We start from the raw sequence: 17755 nt of genomic DNA, 5'->3' as shown, positions 1-17755 counted from the left end.
GCAAATTTGAATGCCTAAGATTTAAGGAAACAAGTCAAAGTTAATCTGGCATAGAAAAGGCTTACAATGTGATTTACTAAAAATATTAAACTTCAAGTAATGCTGTTTAGTTCTCCTTCTATCTGAGATTGCAGTCTGGTATCATTTGAAACATTTTTACCTGTGCTAAATGCAAATGGGTTAATTAAGGGGAATGATAAAACGTTTTACTTTTTGACATTCATTTCAATGTGTTCTTCTTTTAAAGGTGAGTTGGAAAGATGAAATTGAAGATGAGGAGATAACACTGGAGGAATTTGTGGACAAGAAGATGACGGATTGGGACTTTTCATCAGTAGAGAATATGTACTTCCTTGCCAGCCAGTGTCTCAATGAGAGAAAGAATAAAAGGCCTGAAATGAAAGAGGTTTGTAGTCTTTATACTAACGTTGGGTTAGAAATGTGATGTTGCCTTGTTATCTCATTAAGTAAGACATTAAACTCTTGAATGTCGTGAGTGTAGTCCTCACATGAGACACTGGTTTGAAGATAGTCAGCCATATCACATAAGCTCATATTCTTCAAGAAACAAATGAATGAGCTCCTCACATACAGTAAGTAAGGTATTAACAACCATAAAAGGACACTGGGGTAAATGGCTTTCTTTTGTTCAGGATCAGGTAAAGGTTTATTCCACGGTGATAAGAAAAGAGAGACAATGTTTCAGTGTCACTTGTTCATAATATTTATTGTACTTCTATTTAACTTTTAGTCACTTCCTAGTACATAATTGTTGGTATTAAGCTATATTAATTAAACAAGACTTCTGGAAACCGATATTATGTCAGGTATTTCTTAAAAACCTAAAACTTTTTTGTCATTTTGAAGGCTATTGTGCATAGGACTGTTCAGCATACTGCTGTACCCCACAACTTTTGTTTTTAATGGTACGGTACCACTAATCCATTGTACAATGATGTTTTTGCAGTGTTTTATTTCTTTGATTTCCCACAAAAATCTTCAATGACATATATCTTGGTGACAATTTTTGGTCAGTGTAGCCACTGGTTGGAAGGAGTAATGCTGTTCCTTGTTTTGTTCCTTGGGTAGTTCTGCAAGGGTACTGTGCGTCAAATCTTTCATGGATCAGTTGTGAACAGGGTTTGTTTAATATTGATGAGATTCTTTTTCTTTAAAGGAACAAGTAATAGGTTTAGTCCATGCTGAAAAGCTTCAGATGTGTTTCCTTTCTTTTCTTTTCAGCATGGAATAAACCTATTACTTGTTCCTTTGCAGTCTACGCATGCTGACACAGCTACCCACCTGAACGTTATACAAGTTCCCCTCAATCAAAGCCTGAATCAAAACTGAGTTCCAGGACCGTTTGTACTATAATGTAGTAATGTAATATTTTTTTATTTTATTTAAATTCTTTTTACTTTTTTTAGGTACATGAACAGCTTGAAGATATTCAGGCAACTCCCTCATGAGGATGGTTGGACATTTTTTAGATTAAGTACAGAACTGTGTAAGTGCATTGTATTAAGATAAAATGATTCCTTTTGATGTTTTGTTTATGAGCTCATGTTTTAATTGCATCCTAGAACCCAAATATATTTAAGGAAGATATAATTGTAGTACATATGGTTGGACTTCAAGTTCAGGTTCATCACAGACACATCTTATATACCCCTCAGCAAACCCCTAACAATCTACGACTGACTGAAGACCAGCACATTTTATACTGGTTAGACTCTCTCTTTTTACATTGTAGCTAAAACCTTTTTTTTATTTAGTCCAAACTGCCAGGTAAAGTTACATGAAAAAGGTGTAAATGAAACATAGGAGAATATATTTTAAGTGGTCTTGGAAAGCACTTTATGTATGTTTTCGACCCTCTTGGGTCGACATTCTCAATGACTGGTTAATTATGTATAAAGTTTAATTTGTTTAGAAGTGACATGATCCATCAAAACTGTCTTTTTAGATTTCTACCTTCTTTTGGATGATACTTCTTTGCCTGACCTGTTTCTAACTTGGGTCATTTTTGCAAAAGAGATTTTTGAAACAAGAAATACTCATTCACAGAATGGAGCAGGGAAACCATGCTCCTTAACTGACTGAGGGTTAATCAAACCACTGTATTTGTAGTGCAGCTGGTAGGATATAAGAAGAAATAAAGTCAGATGTGATCAGGGTCATTGATAGATAACCTTAGTAAACATTCTGTGGAGCCCCTTGTATGCTCATTGAATTTATACTGTACAGTACATTTTGAAACTAACAGCAGGAGATCTTGGTTGTATTTTTAAAAATACTGCTTTTTCATTAACTGAATTTTAAGTTTTTTTCTTGTATTTGCTGTGGATCTCCTAAACCTCGGACCCCAGACATTACTGCATCTGAAACAATTGTGAGAACTTTTGTATACAGTGGAAATAAGTTTTATAATTTCTTACTCTTAATGTCAGTTTAGCCCGATATCACATTTGTGTGTGGAAACAAGCCTCTGCTTAGGTAGGTTTTAGAAAAATGTGAACAATCTGTTTCCAGCAACACTTTCTTTTCTCATATTTTATAGAACTTTCATATCATTTTATATCCCCAGTTTCCTCTTATAAAGCAACAATGAAATAAGTACATAGAAGGCCAGAAGACTACTATCACATAGCTTTACATGCAGTCACCAAAGAATTTTTATTTCTTTTTAGTGAGAAACTGTAGATTTAACAGTAGGATAAGAAATGAATTCATGATAGACATTAGAAATTCACATCAATTTCCAATTTCTTACAAAGTTAAAACTTCAATTTAAAATTTAACATTTGGACATATTCTAAGACATAAAAATAAAGTGGAAAAACTTCTATATCTGTATAATTGCATTTGAATATAAAAGGTATTTCCAAATACAGTTGTAAAATAGTGGTGTGTATTTGCTAAGAAAACTCCAGACTATTTTCCTGTTATGTTTTGAATGCCTTTCTTTGATACTTTTAATTAATTACACCCACACTAAGTGCAAATGTGCAGCAGGTTTCATAAGATGTTCTGTAAACTTTACAAAATAATGTAGATAGAAGAAATGGAAAAAAATATATTCTCAAACTGTTTTCACGACTCATAGTACTTCTTTCAATAAAGTTATAATTGATCCATATGGTAGATACCAAAACTGGAAAAACCTTTGAAAACAGATTACTAAATCTGAATTGAGAAATCATTATTGCTTGGTGTTTTACTTCAGTTATACAAACAGCTACAAGAATAACAACTAGGATGCCACTTTCACCTTATAAAAATAGATTTTTGTAAACTTAGTGATGGTGTGGTACAAATTTCATTCAAATTCATTTATATATAAATACCAGATTCTGTATATATTTTCGGCCTGAAATCTAACAACTAAAACTCTCTATAAATCTGACTGCATGATTTAATTTCCAACTATGTTAACTGGAAAAAAAGTGTGGGCCGTATTTCACAATGCATTTACCACAGATTAATTTGCATATTCTTGGGGTCTAGCATTATTTCAAAACTGAAGTATGCTTTTATTCTATGTCATTGACTTAAACTAGGAATTTGCAGATTCTCATGATCTTTTATTTAAATGTGGCAAGCGCTTTGTTTATACATCCCTCTGTTCTTCCTCAATAACAAAGTAAACTATGTCAAGAAAAAAAAACAGTAGCTTGGAAGATTATACCTATTATATTAGTGTTTCTTATTAAAGAAGTGTATAGTTCTTAAAACCTATGGCTAATTTCAAGAGACTAAAAAAAGAAAGGCTGGTAATAGCTGTCTTAGACCTCATATGCATTTACTCTATGGAATGTCTTCTGTTGTTGATTGTGAATGAAAGGAGAATTAGTCTTCCTCAGTCTCTTCGTCCCCAGGTGCTCGTATCAGCCTCCGCACTCCTCTCTTTCCTCCAGGGCCCTTTGGTTTTGCAAATGCTTGCTTGTGTGCATGCTGTTTCGGGTGTACCTCTTCATACAAGAAGTCAGCAGTCAGTTCATCACCACTGTCGATCTCCATCTTAAAACACATTGACACAAATAATGAAAGGATCTGGGAATGATACACTATTACAAGGTGAACAACTACTTTACAAGCTGCTAACTGAAAGTACCACTTAAAGTGTTTACCCTGTTTTAAATATACCCAGTTCATATTCTGTACTAAACTTAATGTTTCTAGTTGAGTTTCCTGAAAATCTAATTTAATGCAGAGAAAGTTATTTGATTAGTTAAATGTTAGAAACTAAGCACTTAACACATTGTCTTTACTCTGAGTGCAATAATCATAGATAAAATTGAAAATTTTCCAAAATTTATAATAGATTCATTTTAATTTAGTTTTAATTGGGAACAGGCTAAATTAAGAGAAATGTAAGACTGTGAATCATTCAAAGATTTTTTATTTTTATTAGCATTCTCTGTCAAATGAGTGTCAGAAGATACAAGGCCAATCCATAAAGCACCACTGTGTGGAAACGTTGCTGTCAATAAACACCAAACTTGGATTATCATAAATTTCTGTCACATTACAAAACAGCAGTAAATACTCATGAAACTCCTAATGAACAGGGTTATAATAAACTGAAAAATTATATGATCACAAAAAATAGAAAAGGTTTATTTGAACTGTAGTGAATAAGAGAAATATTCTCCATAAATGTTAAAAAATGTTTTGCTTCTACTGAAATCTGGTCCAGGTAATAGCAGAATCTGCTGGTTTTTAAGATGGGCACATAGTTGGCTAATAGGAGCCCTAATAACGAATAATGTGACTGAGCAAGATGTAAAAAAAAGGTTTCTGCTCCTAAAAAGGTGAAATTTTTAAGTCACTTGTTCTTTCTGTGAACAATTTATTAATAACTTGTACAACAAGAGTTTTCGGGTTACTTATAAATATACTGTAGGTAAATTTAACGTCTCTGCTCGATGCTGAACTGAAACCAATTAAAAAAGTTCAAACATTGGAGTCAGGAGGACCTGAATCTGGAATTCAAGCCTCAGCAGTATTAAGTTAACAGTGTATACACCAGAACTTATCAAACTTAAAATCAAAAAGTATATATACAAATACTTCCTTCCTTACCTTTTTAATAATTTCAATTTTTAGTTTGTTTTCAACCATGTCAATTAAGGGATTTTTGCAGCTTGAGTACAGCATTCTCTCCCGGATGCTACAAGAGTACCCAGGCATTGAGTAGATGAAGACTGCAGAATTAAAAAGGATGTGTTAGCATTTCTAAATTTAATAAAATGCATATAAAACACACACTCTAAAATACGCCACCTTCTTTTTGCACATTGACCAAACTTGGGGGATAGGAATATTTAAAAGATTTGCCGACTGCGACTGCTAAAAAGACACTTTCCAAAGTTCTAATAAATTGGCAAACTTTTAAATACAATAACGGTCAACAGCTTTAGAGTACTGTACATCTCTGTTTGATATTTGACAAACCTCATTTGTGCAAAATCCACCCATTTTTACAGCATCTTTAACATGCAGAATTTTTTATCAAAGGCTTAGATGCAAAGAAATCCCACTGCACAACATCTCCTTGAAACCTCACAAGTATCACGAAACATGTTTAGGATTTCATCTGTCGCTACTGACTGATTTGCGACAGGTTAATGACTACTGAAACATTTGCTGTCCTTTAGGTCCTGAGAGGCTGTGGAGAAAAACATCATATGTATTATATTAATGCCTATAAGTTTAATCTATGTGCATGTTAGAAAAATTAAGTCTTTATAGCACTTGCGATAACATTATTTACATTCCCTGGACTGACATTAATCACCTTTGACTCCTAATCCAGATTTTACACATTCTGCATTAAAACTTTTGTGATAAGTCTCTGTAGAAAAAAAAATCTCCAAGGAAACCAAAAACAGTAAAGTTTTGAGTTACTGGTGTAAACAGTAACAGTTAATGATGAAACTTAATTTGGAATAAAATCATGTTATTAATCTTTACTAAGCTTTTAAAACATTTGATAATACAACTTCGTGAAAAGGGTGAGACAGATATTCACCTGTAGATTCCAAGTAATCTCCCTCATGGGAATGTTTGTAGAGGAAGAAGTGGTAGCGGGCAGAACCATTTGGTATCCTCTTTGGCAAGTCTTTAATCTCTGTAGGGGCAGTGCTTGCCAAGATAATGGTTTCATTTTGAAAATCAATCTCCTAGGGATTGCAAACAAACAAATGCTCAATGGAATAGTTCTACACACTTCACAAAATAGAAGATACTTGATATCTGAAGAAAATTATTTGAAGTCTTAATAAAAATATAAAATGCTAGTAGAACATATTGCCTCTTTTAGACCTTTTCATTTTTATAAAGCCCTGAAAACATTTATTACGTTTCCTGAAAATAGCATTGTCACAGTGTAAGGTCTGAAAGAGTATCCATGTGAACAAATGCTGTATTCCTCTTCCATAAAAGCATTAATATAGAAGCACATTACACTTTATTTATGGATGTATTTAGATATTTACTATATACTAGCATTTTATTTTGCAGTATAGGTTTCAAGGTTCCTTTCATGTCCTTTTCTACAAGCAAAGTTGTATTACTGATAATTTACAAATATATAGTATAAATACATTATTAAACAGACATGAATTAGCAATAATTATGGACTGGCTGATTGCACATTCAGGTGGTATAGCATTAGCAGTAACTTGGGTTTGTGAAACAGCTTGAACAAAAAAGAAAAGTGATGCACTGGAGTAAACAGTCATTGCTTACAAGCTGAACGTAATTAAGCTTCTTGTCCCTGAATTGTTCCAGAGCTTGAATTGCATCTCTTTGCACTGGAAAGGCAACTCCCTGCAATGTCTGTTGCTTAGTGTCTACGCTGACATCCGTTTTCACCTGAGAAAACAAAGAAGAGAAGTCCTGTAAACGGCCAAAGTCAATAACAAATAAATGTCAATTTATATTTAATCTAGATAAATGAAGTTCAGTGTAGTCATACGTTCCACTTATTATACAGATGAACACCTGCACTGTACATCTATTATTACTGAATGACAAAATCTTCAGTAAAAGGACAAACATTTAATTCTAAAATGGAATACAGAACAATCCTGGCATATATAAAGACTTAAAAAACAAATTTTAGACCTTTATTTTCTATGTCTCTAAACTCTTTTAATTTAAAGCAAAGTCCCTTAATTGTACTAAAGTAATGATATAACAACCACTCTAAGGCACTATTGGCTACCAAGTTTGAATAACTTTCAGAAAAGCACAACAATATAAGTTCCATAATATTTTTATATGAGTATTAAGCAGAGAAGATTGAAAGTTTATCTCAAGTACCTACTTGTTTCTTTTTTTCTCAATAAAAAGCAATTATGCTCCCTATGATACTGTTAATGTTAATCCACTTTTACTTTATAGAAGTATCAATTTCATCTAAGCACTCAGTATCTAGACAAACTCACATTAAAGCCTCCCCAACTCTTTCAATGAATCAGATTAACATTAATCAATGTTACTACAATGTTAATGTAATGTATGAATACATTTATTGGTTTATAGTAATACAGAAAAGATCTTCCCCAACACATTTACCTGCTAAAATAAATTATGGTTTTGAATGTAGCAACATGCTTGTTAGTGTCAGAATTGTCTATTAGAAAGGAAGTGTAAATTAGTTTTAATTTTCAATATAAGTAATGATATAAAAGGTACTGTATGAATTATGAATAGTACATAAATGAATGGATGCAGCAGTTGTCTCAAAATTGTATTAAAAACTGCAGCTTTCATGTTCTTTCATGATTCATATTCTGCAACTCTGTAATGTCATGCAGTAACTTACACATAAACAGAGAGCAACAGGGCTACCAAGAGACCTAGAGATCCACAGACACCTTTAAGAGTTACATCTAGACCTTATTTTTTTGTGAAACAAAAAAAACTTGGTTATTTTAGTCACTTTTTTACTTTGAAAAACACAAAAAAAATTAAGGCATACAACTGCTCTTTTATTACACTGGTTTCCCAAGATAACCAAGCTTTGGCAGATTCCAAAACCATGGGGCCCACCATAACACAAATTATATGAACCATGAAGGTTAAATTGAGCAACCGAGACATTTGTGTCCTACTAATCTGCAAAATAACCAGTTTTGCTGTTACTGTAGGCAAAATCAATATGTGGTATTGACTTTTAATGCCTCATCAACTTTTATAGATGTCTCTTCTTTGGAATGAAAACAATTAATTATTCATTTTTAAGGTGGCAGTAATAGGGAATGGCTGTCCTGTCAATTTTTGAGTGCAAGAGTTTTATACAAGAAAACATCGCACTTAAGTTTCATGCTTATCTTAAAGCACCGTTCACCACTGTGTATTGCATTTCTCTCCACTACTGAAAAGCAAAAGCAACATTAAAGTGGATAGTTTCATTAAACCAACATACAGTTCCATTTGACCAAGTAGGAGTTCACAATTACTTTTGAAGTTACTTAACTGTTTTTTTCCCACTTGCACTTCATAAACACATCTTTACCTATCGCCTAACTAATTTACAAAATGTAATTTTTTGGACAGTGCCCATGTATGTAAACATGAGAGTCTATGCTTTGTTTATGTGACCAAAACTACAGTACTTTTACATTGGGCTCTATGACACCTGTAGGACTAGGCCTATTCCTATGTTTTCCACACACTTTTCATCATTCTTTAAGGTCAGAACTCAAAGGATATGATCATCCCCCAGGTTAATTATGGGATTAATAGTGTCTCTGATCTTGTAGTGCTTCCAGTTTAAATAAACATAAACATTACACAAATTACTGTACCCCCTTTAATTAAGCATTTGTGCCAAGCTCAAACACAAACATTCCCTAGCAGAACAATAAAAAAATCTTAAAAGTAATTATGCACATTATTCACATTAAATACAGCAGCTGAATGAAAAAAAAAAGACCTCATTAAGTTTTATTTGCCTCAGTTCCTCTTCGGCAGCTGTCAGAGGGAGAGGAGCAGCCTGAGATGTCAGATGCTTTTTATATCCACTCAAAGACATCTCCTCCTGAAATGATACAGAAGAGCACTGTGAATACATTAAGAAAGATAATTATTTCTTATACAGTGAAAAACTCTTTTGCAAAAAATGTCAGTGTAAATTCCATGTTGTTAAGAGAAAATGTATTGCAAGTGGCACTGCCAGACAATTAGTGCATTGCTATTCATTGTGCTGTCCATAGTGTTTTTTTTACTTTCTCGTGGTTCAGTGCCTTAAAATATGGGCTTTAGCTCTAGAAATCTGACAGACTATAAATACACCAGCAATTCTTAGGTGACAATTTTTGATGATTGTAATTGTAAGTCTCAAGGACATCTTTTACATGAGACAGAGTCAAAACAGACAATCTGTTAGACCTCAAAGTTTTAGGCCATTACTATGCATCAGTACAGATGTTCAAGCTTTTGAAAATAGGGGTCTTTTTCTTCAAACCTTAAAATAATTTATGAACTCTGGGATTGGATAATCTATGGACAAACATAAATTTAATAAAAATTAATGGTGTTACAAAACCATCACAGAATTAAGTGCTCTATATAACCGTCAGGACAAACTTTGTATACATAATGGATATGCAATGTTACCTTATGCAAAATTCAGTGTTTCATAATAGGTTCACACAAATATATCCAATTTTCCAGTGTTCAAGTACATCTTTGTTTCATCATAAATCGCACAGAGAAAATATCATTATTCCATAAAACCAACTGCCTACTTACCTTTGTAGTGCCAAAAATTTCATCTTTAATATGTCCACCCCCAAATTCTTTTTTCAGAGTAGCTCTTGTAGCAGCATATAGCATTTTCTGTCGCACCTGTTAAGATTTCATAAATTTGGTGATCCCTTTAGTTCTTTTGAATTTTTCTTTTTCTTTTACCTGCATCATTTACCCTGTAATTCACTTACAAGCAAATAATGTTCAGGTGATATTTTTCCAATTAATGAAGTTTTCAATAACCCTAAAGAACTGAAAGGACAGTGACTGCATGATATTCCTTTAAAACACTGACAATGTTTCTCTTTTTGTATTGTATGTGCAGTGCAGTGGGACCTACAGCTCTAATTCACACTGTTGCATATGTATCATGATATAAAAAAAATGCAATTCCTTACAGCCCTGCCCTGGGACCTCCACAATGCACACATTTCTGGCTTCAAGAAACAAGACTGTTTCATTGCAGGTTTGTCCCATGTTAGTGTGATGTAGACCAGACATGCTAAGGTAAGTATGAGATGGTGACTTCAACATGGAGTGCAACTACGTACATATGATACATATACAAGAACATGTTAGTACTTAATCCCTCAGTTGAGAAGCAAATTACTCCATGGTTAACTATATCACTACAATATTTGCCACTTATTTTACAATTCTTATTTTGTGACAACTTCTAATAAAAATGACACATTTATGAATATCAAAGGGTCTGAAACAAGAACATATTGCAAATAAATATCAGTTATGTGGAAATAAAATAAAAAAGTAGTTAAGCTCTTTTTAGACAGCAACTAAATTTTATCTATTATTCAGTATGAATGTGGTTATCGGAAGCTGAATGTTCACAATGATATTATAATGACTTAACAAAAATGATTCTATTATCTTTGTAGATTTATCTTGGTTATTATTTTCTGTTCACTGAGCCCTTCTGAAAAAATGCATAGTATTTATCTTGATATGAACTCCCTTGTAAGATTTCAGAATTAATTACATGCAGTAGATAACTGGAAGAGGTTGGGAAGCAAATCTGTCAGTTACTAAGAATCTCCAAAAAGGTTCTATCCTGATAACCGGATATCATCTACACCCATCTACAAAATCGACATACATGTTCAGGTTTTACGCACTATCCACCTCTATACCAATGAGACAATTTTTATCCTAATGTTTATCCTCTGTAGTGATACACTGAAAGCTTGGTATCAATACAATTCTTTTCCTACTAGCTTTCTACAAACAGAATCTTCTACTAAACTCTGGCAAAAATGTATGCTACTCAAAATCAAGCTGCTCCCTTAATAATGGTCACAACATTCTTTCTTTTAAACAAAACAACAGTAGTGCAAGTCATGTTTGCTAAATACCTACCCTCAGAAATAAATTACAGGCTGATATTAAGGCTAAACTTGACTTCCTTTATAGGAATAGTTTTACGTTACATGTTGATCTAGGCATATGCTAGTTTCAACGTCCATACTTCCTACTGATGACAGTAGGTTTCTTTACAGACTGGCCTCTAAACCTGTTTTTGGGGAAACTGAACTGTAGGATGGTAAAACAGCTTTCACTGGTGCCTGCTACTACAATTATTGAAGTTTTTATTGTTTCATTAATTGGCCCCGATGACATAAAATTCTTCACTACTTTAAATTAATGTAAAGATTATTAATTGGAAAAAAACACTTTTATATCCTAATAATTTCAATACTCTCCAGAGTCCAGTGGTTTAAGATGTACTACTTTTATCACAACATCTCAAGAGCAATTATTAACTGATGCTAGCCTTTTCAGTTAGCTGCTGCTGTGGAGTAAACTGATACTATCCACTTTCATATCTAAGGGTGTTTTCAACTGTAAGACTACATGTTTTTGTGACTTACACTTGCGCTTGTTAAGCTGACACATTGTGTTATATTATGCAATTTTATATAATTTTTTTTTTTTACTTCCACTGCTTTCTCTTATGTGCAACAATGGTATAAGACTCTGGGCCAGGTCACCGCTATAAAGGAGAATTTGTTTTCAAGTGGCTTAAATAAAGGATTAAAAGTATCTGAACAACAGTTAGCCCCAAGGCACTGGAATTAGTTCTTCTCTCAAACCTATATTCCACAGTATGCTTGGGGAAACGGTTTAAGAGTAGAGAAAAAGGGACAATCTATATGACATTTTAAAATGTGAGATCTAACTGTTTTTCATGACATACTACAGCTAAGTTTTTTGTACAATACAACTGTAAAGTAAGCCCATGTCACCTGAGTCTCATTAGAGCTTCACAAGCATGACACTAAAGTTAAATTATAATATATATTGTATGTTTCTAGAAAATCATATTTTCTAAAGTATTTTTTTACATTCCTGGTTTGACAGAAATTCAAGGCTTACTATTATAACTGTGCAACACCCTTTAAGATACACAATTTAGTTCAGATCTCAAATATCTTTGAAGACCTGACTGAGTGTTTGCTTCCATTGCAAAATAAGATTTTAAATACTGAGCATTCTTGTGGACAGGGTCACATGATAGTTCAGTAGAGACACAGTGTTGAGTATGGCCAGCAGGAGTCATAGGTGCACACATGCAGCTGCGACAAGCACAACCCCATTATACAGATAAGACACTTAGTTAATTCTGTACTGAATCTATTACATTTTTAATAATCAGTAGCCATGGCCTTAGCCAGGAAAAGTGGACTATATTGGGTCTTCTAATACTTGTGAATACTGTGAAACATCGGTAGAACAAAGCTGCAGTTTTCTAGTACCATATTCAGTTCTTGCAAAGCAACATTAAATCCTTAAACACGGGTTCTAGTCTCTAACGTACAATGAAAAAATAACAATTCTTTCATTTTTTGGGATATCGTTACCGTATATCGGATAGCTTACAGGTGAATGATCTGGTGACCAGGCTAGGAAAATCCACTCAAATCCCTGAGCATTTTGTGAGTCCAGCCTGTAGAGGATATATGATGGCTGGTCATCCTCTAATAAAGGAAGAACATACAAATCATATTCTTTGTCCCAGGTCTTCACAGCTTGTTTGGTGCTGCCAACTACCAGCTCTTCTGAAATAAAAAGATTGAACATACATGAGTCTTAATTATTAAGAATGTAACTACACTGATGCCTTTGATTATATGGGTCTATATCCTGTTATTTCACATAATGTTTTTAAATCAAAAGAAATACATATTGGATTGTATTAATTCAAAATAATTCAATTTTGTGTACTGTATTTACACTATGTGTATCCTAGTTTTTGCTATACATTTTTGAGACTTTTTTTAATGAAGAAAGCAGGTTTTTAGCACTGCAAAATAAGGAAGTGGGGTTAAAAAAGTCACAAAGTGTCTAAAGTTCAGTTTTCTTGATCAAACCTAATTTGAAGTCCCATTATTTTCCACATTCACTGATCTGGATATGGGTGCTTTTTTCTACATATTTTATACACTTTTACATACTAATAGATACAACAATACAACATGCTGAAAGAAAACTAGTTACTTGTACACAGCTAAGCATTTTATCTCTCACTTCTTCTAATTTGACGCTATCAAATGTATGAATATGCCAGGTAATGAGAAACCATAAAAACATTCAGTGAAGAAACAAATGTTTTCATTTGATTCAGTTATGACATAAAAGCCTTTTTTAGTTCTTGACTTTGTGCTATGGTAACTGGGGATTTTGTGTTTTATGAATTTTAACTTACAGGTTGTCTTGGTTTAAACTTTTTCTTCTGAATAATATTTTTTTTTACATTATCACTGATGCAGTTGACCTAAAAGGGAAAAGGCTGGCATTTGTATTACATATCATAACAGAAATCACAAGTATATTATAATTCCATACTTTACATAGAGTTAGAACTCACCATTCTCGATCACAATCTTGAGGAGCCGATAGTTCCCATTTCTGGCATTTGCAAAAATGTCTTTCACGTCTTCAGCAGCTGAAACAAATTTTAACATTATTAAACTACATGTCTGGCTACTAATTGAAGCATACTATACACATTATGTACACATTGTTTTTTATGTACATAAATGCATGACACTTAAGCATTGCAGAATAAAATGAACTGCTGATGTCACAATTCAACAATATTGGCAAATGAAAGAGTGGACAGGCCCCTTGCCTCTCAATCAGGTTTTAGTACTGAATATAACTAAAGGATTTTCAAATTAAGCTCAAAAGTAATCTTAATTTATGAAAAATCAAAATAAACTTTATTTTTGGAAAAACAATGTTACAAGAGGAAAATCAAGGGCAGAAGACAAAACTAGTGTCTCATGAGTACTGTCTGTAAAGAGACAGGAACAGTGTGTTGCAAGAGATGTATGTCTACCAGTACTAATAACGAGGCATAAGAGCGCATCCAAAGTGCTCAAGAAAAACTTAAGCCAATGCATTTTCATTAACATTTCATGCATCTGTCCTTATAAGAATTATGAATGTGCTTTACACAAACATCCTGATTAAGCACACAAATGCATTAGCATTAGAGTATTTAATTCATTTTGTTTCTGGTAAATAATGTAGTCAAGAGTCAAATACCCTAGTTTTCTGAATAAAACAAGTGATTTTCTTTTATTGTATTGACACGACAGTAAGAGATCTGTTTAGAATCCCCTTTCCATACTTATTTCCTGACCCACTATAAAAATCATAAACGTTTTGGTTTTTAAGGGAGGATCTGACACACTTGTGGGGGGAAAAAGTAAGTCTGGCTGTCTCATCGGTTTGTTGGCAAGGCCAGGACCCAGTCATATCCTTCTAAATTCCTCTGTAGGCGTTGTCTCACCATAGCTGCTTTCTACTGAAGGTGCTGTGGATACTTCATTTGCACAAGACCTTTGTTCTAGGCAGTACTAATGGAGCAACCACAACACACGTATAGCAGATCACCAAGCATGTTTCATTTCACGTACATTTTTTTTCATTCTAACTCAACAGACATAATATTACAATTAGTTATATTATTCTCCTTTGCAAAGAGATACAACAGGCTGTCCAACAAGAATTTCCATTTAATCTAAAGCGGTATTGAATACATCGTAACTGAACTTCTTCCTCTTTTTAACCACGATTATGTTTTTTTAACAAGATAAGAGATTAGAAACAGATTTAAAATAATTTACCTTGAATGCCAGTTTGATGGGACATTATTTGTTTCTCTGAAGTCGACCGGCTGATTAGAAGCGAAAGAACAAGGAAGCAGAAACTGAACTACACAGCAATTCTACACCGGCTTCGACTTGACGTCACCGGCAGCAGCAGAGACTCCAAAGTCACGTGGCCACAACTGGGCTCAGAAGAGGTAGAAGTTCAGAGCTGTTCGTCTAGCTACGGCATGCATGAGCTTGTTAACGTCTGGATATGTTGGCTGTTGGAACCTTCCATAAAACCTGTACTTCCATATCACATATCTGTTAAAGCAAACACTACGCAAAGTGAATGTTTCCATAAGTATGCACAGCATGCAATAATAATGTAAAATTTCACTCAAAATTAAAAGGTTTATGTACAATTTCAAATGATTGCATTTCGCAATTATCTCGTATTGAAAAGTCACGTCGAATTAACATATGGACACACGTCGGAAGGGAAAACAACACCGCCTGAAAAAATTCAAGAACATAAAGCCATTAGACTTTCCTTAAATCCTTGATTTTGTTTTTGTGTAAAATCGCATTATACACGGCTCAGAAGTCTAGTTTTTTTGCGGATCATTCCAATTTGCTGTAAATTTAATTTGATCCTTTCAGATTGCTGCAACTAACTTTATATGTTAAATATTGTATTGCCTCAGTTCAAATATTCAAGATGATAACTTCCAGGAAAAAAACAACAACAATGTTAGATTAAGTACCGAATACCTCAAATTCCATCTATTATCACAAATTAGTGTGAGATAAAATCTGCACTAAGCACCTGTTACATAAGGCCAGTAATACATTTTTCTAACAACCGGTAGAGGCTCTTATTCTTAACAAGAATTGCGCATGCTCTTGTTATTACGTATCTGTACCTAGAGATATTGTAGTGCATTATGGGATATCAATGACTAGGGGATGGTAAAACGAGCACATTTTTTAAGATGGCACCAATCTTGTTATAAGGTATAGGCAGTTTGTTCTCGCTGTCATCATCGGCTGTAGGGTTATTACAGAAACATGTGAGGTATTATTAAATTAATGAGAATACTAATAAAACAGTTAAAAAAAGTTAAAATATGATGGATACAATTGTACACCAAGCGTTAGTACATTCCTAAATTTATTTATAAAGAAATAAGAATTCACACACTGGATTAAATTATTTAATTCAGTAGAAATCTAATCGACCTCTTGTTGTAGTGAATGAGTAAACGTGGAAGAAATATTATTTTGAAATAAGTACAATTCTGTCAAGCAATGCTTATAAGTTATAACACTATATAATGTAAATAACGTTGTTGGAGAATGTGCCAAAACATGATTCATAGTAGGAACAGTATTGCTTTGCAAAGCCAGCTACAGTATATATATACACATACAGTGCATACTGACACAGAAATGTATATGTGAGGTGAAATGCAAATTCCATTCAGAAATACAGTTTCAAGTGTTTTAACTTTTTAACTTACCCATTTAGCTGTTGTTTATGAGATCATGCAGACATTTTTTTCTTTCAATGCTATATTCCAGAAAATGTATGTTAAACTTCACTCCATGAACAATCACCAACACATTATAAATATAATTTTTAAATAATGTCAACAGGAAAAAGGAGAAGTGCATTACTTAAGTAGGTTTTGAAAGGACAACAGCAATGATCCCCTGAGGTTTGCAGGGTGTTGCAGACATATTTATCTTTTACTGTGTATTTGATATAAGATTCCAATAATATCCACCGCTGAGTGAATTATCTGGCTAACCACTTTTCAGAAGTAAAGATTAATTAAATTTGGTCCATAATCTATGGTAATTAATCTATGTTTTTTAGGCTATTACAGAGATTTATTTATAGGTACAGTATTCCTCATCTAGAAGCATATTTAAAAAATACCTTTTGGTAGATCACAGTATTGCTGACATTCTGTTTGAACATGAATGATGTTAATACTGAAATATAATATTTCTGAAAAGGTTACTGATTATTTTGAACTATTTAAAATCTTAAGAGCTCAACTTTACTTCTGAGCAATTTGTTTAGTATGAGATAAGCAGTTTGCACTTGAAGAATTCCAAAGTGTCTTTACTGTACATAAAAACTTCAATGTTTTATGTTTAAAGTAAGTTTCTTTCCTATTTTTATACAGTACAGTATATTGCCTGATTTAATTAGGTTCTGAGAAATGTCAATAAAATACATACAGAAAAATACTTTTTCATTCTATAGTTTTTTAAAGGAGGATTTCTTTATACTGTACTGTATACATATTTGAGTTACAAGACTACTTTCATATCCAAGTTCTGACACTTATTCATGACACTTATTTCACTGCTTGATTTTCAACTTTAGACAAATTATGTGCAAAATAAAACAGGAAGTATCAACAAACTATAACTTTAAAATATCAAATAATATTGTAATTCATAGTTTGATGCTTATTGTGTTCAACCAGTTTAAAAAAATATTATATCTTATTCAAAATATTATAAAGAAAAAGAAGAAAACATATCACAAGAGAAGCAAACTTCTGTGGTGGTACTGATAAGTATTTAAGGATTCAAATTAATAAAACTAAGTAATGGAGCTGCATCTCCATGTTCAAAATGGTCCCTATCTGTCTTTTGTCTTACCTTCATAGATACACTTGGAAGAAATATTATTTTCATCAGGATGACCCAGCATGTTTGTTGCACTACTGGATGCTGATAGTATGTGCTGTGGGGAGTGCATTTTTCAGCTCTGCATTTCCCTGACACAGAACAGCTGAACACCCAGCCATGCTGACGAAGCAGTGCCTTTTCTGCCTTCTCACTGCTGCTTGTAAAAC

At 33.2% G+C, this 17755-nt stretch overlaps 2 protein-coding genes across 3 annotated transcripts in view; one reads left to right on the top strand and one right to left on the bottom strand.

The window, feature by feature from the left end:
* The window catches only part of irak4 (interleukin-1 receptor-associated kinase 4), a 14590-nt gene extending 11499 nt beyond the window's left edge, over positions 1–3091 (top strand). The window contains exons 10-11 of the mRNA XM_088922909.1: positions 248–406; positions 1428–3091. Coding sequence (XP_088779035.1) covers positions 248–406; positions 1428–1469 — 201 coding nt within the window. The 3' untranslated portion in view covers positions 1470–3091. The remainder of the gene's footprint in view (positions 1–247; positions 407–1427) is intronic.
* LOC148829501 (twinfilin-1-like) lies at positions 2652–17755 on the bottom strand. Of its 2 annotated transcripts, none has more exons than XM_088922910.1 (9): positions 17559–17755; positions 13646–13723; positions 12658–12836; positions 9766–9861; positions 8948–9052; positions 6754–6879; positions 6035–6185; positions 5086–5207; positions 2652–4020 (listed from the first exon to the last, which is right to left on the bottom strand). In XM_088922910.1, exons 1-9 carry the CDS (start codon positions 17656–17658, stop codon positions 3850–3852), a joined length of 1128 nt encoding a protein of 375 aa, XP_088779036.1. In that variant the 5' UTR covers positions 17659–17755; the 3' UTR covers positions 2652–3849. The 2 variants fall into 2 exon arrangements, with proteins under 2 accessions (XP_088779036.1, XP_088779037.1); XM_088922911.1 differs by lacking the exon at positions 17559–17755 and adding an exon at positions 14913–15046.

The sequence above is a fragment of the Atractosteus spatula genome, chromosome 8, assembly GCF_055471065.1.
Source record: "Atractosteus spatula isolate fAtrSpa1 chromosome 8, fAtrSpa1.hap1, whole genome shotgun sequence".
Taxonomy (NCBI): Eukaryota; Metazoa; Chordata; class Actinopteri; order Semionotiformes; family Lepisosteidae; genus Atractosteus; species Atractosteus spatula.
Note: the sequence above shows the minus strand (reverse complement) of the source record. Positions and strands in the feature narration are given on the sequence as shown.

Bases quoted from the DNA above. Each gene is read 5' to 3' on its own strand.
- LOC148829501 (XM_088922910.1), bottom strand. From the start codon at position 17,658: ATGCACTCCCCACAGCACATACTATCAGCATCCAGTAGTGCAACAAAC. The intron at 13,724-17,558 runs GTAAGACAAAAG...AATTTGTTTCAG, and splicing joins TTCCAAGTGTATCTATGAAG to CTGCTGAAGACGTGAAAGAC. The intron at 5,208-6,034 runs GTGAATATCTGT...TTAATTCTGCAG, and splicing joins AGATTACTTGGAATCTACAG to TCTTCATCTACTCAATGCCT.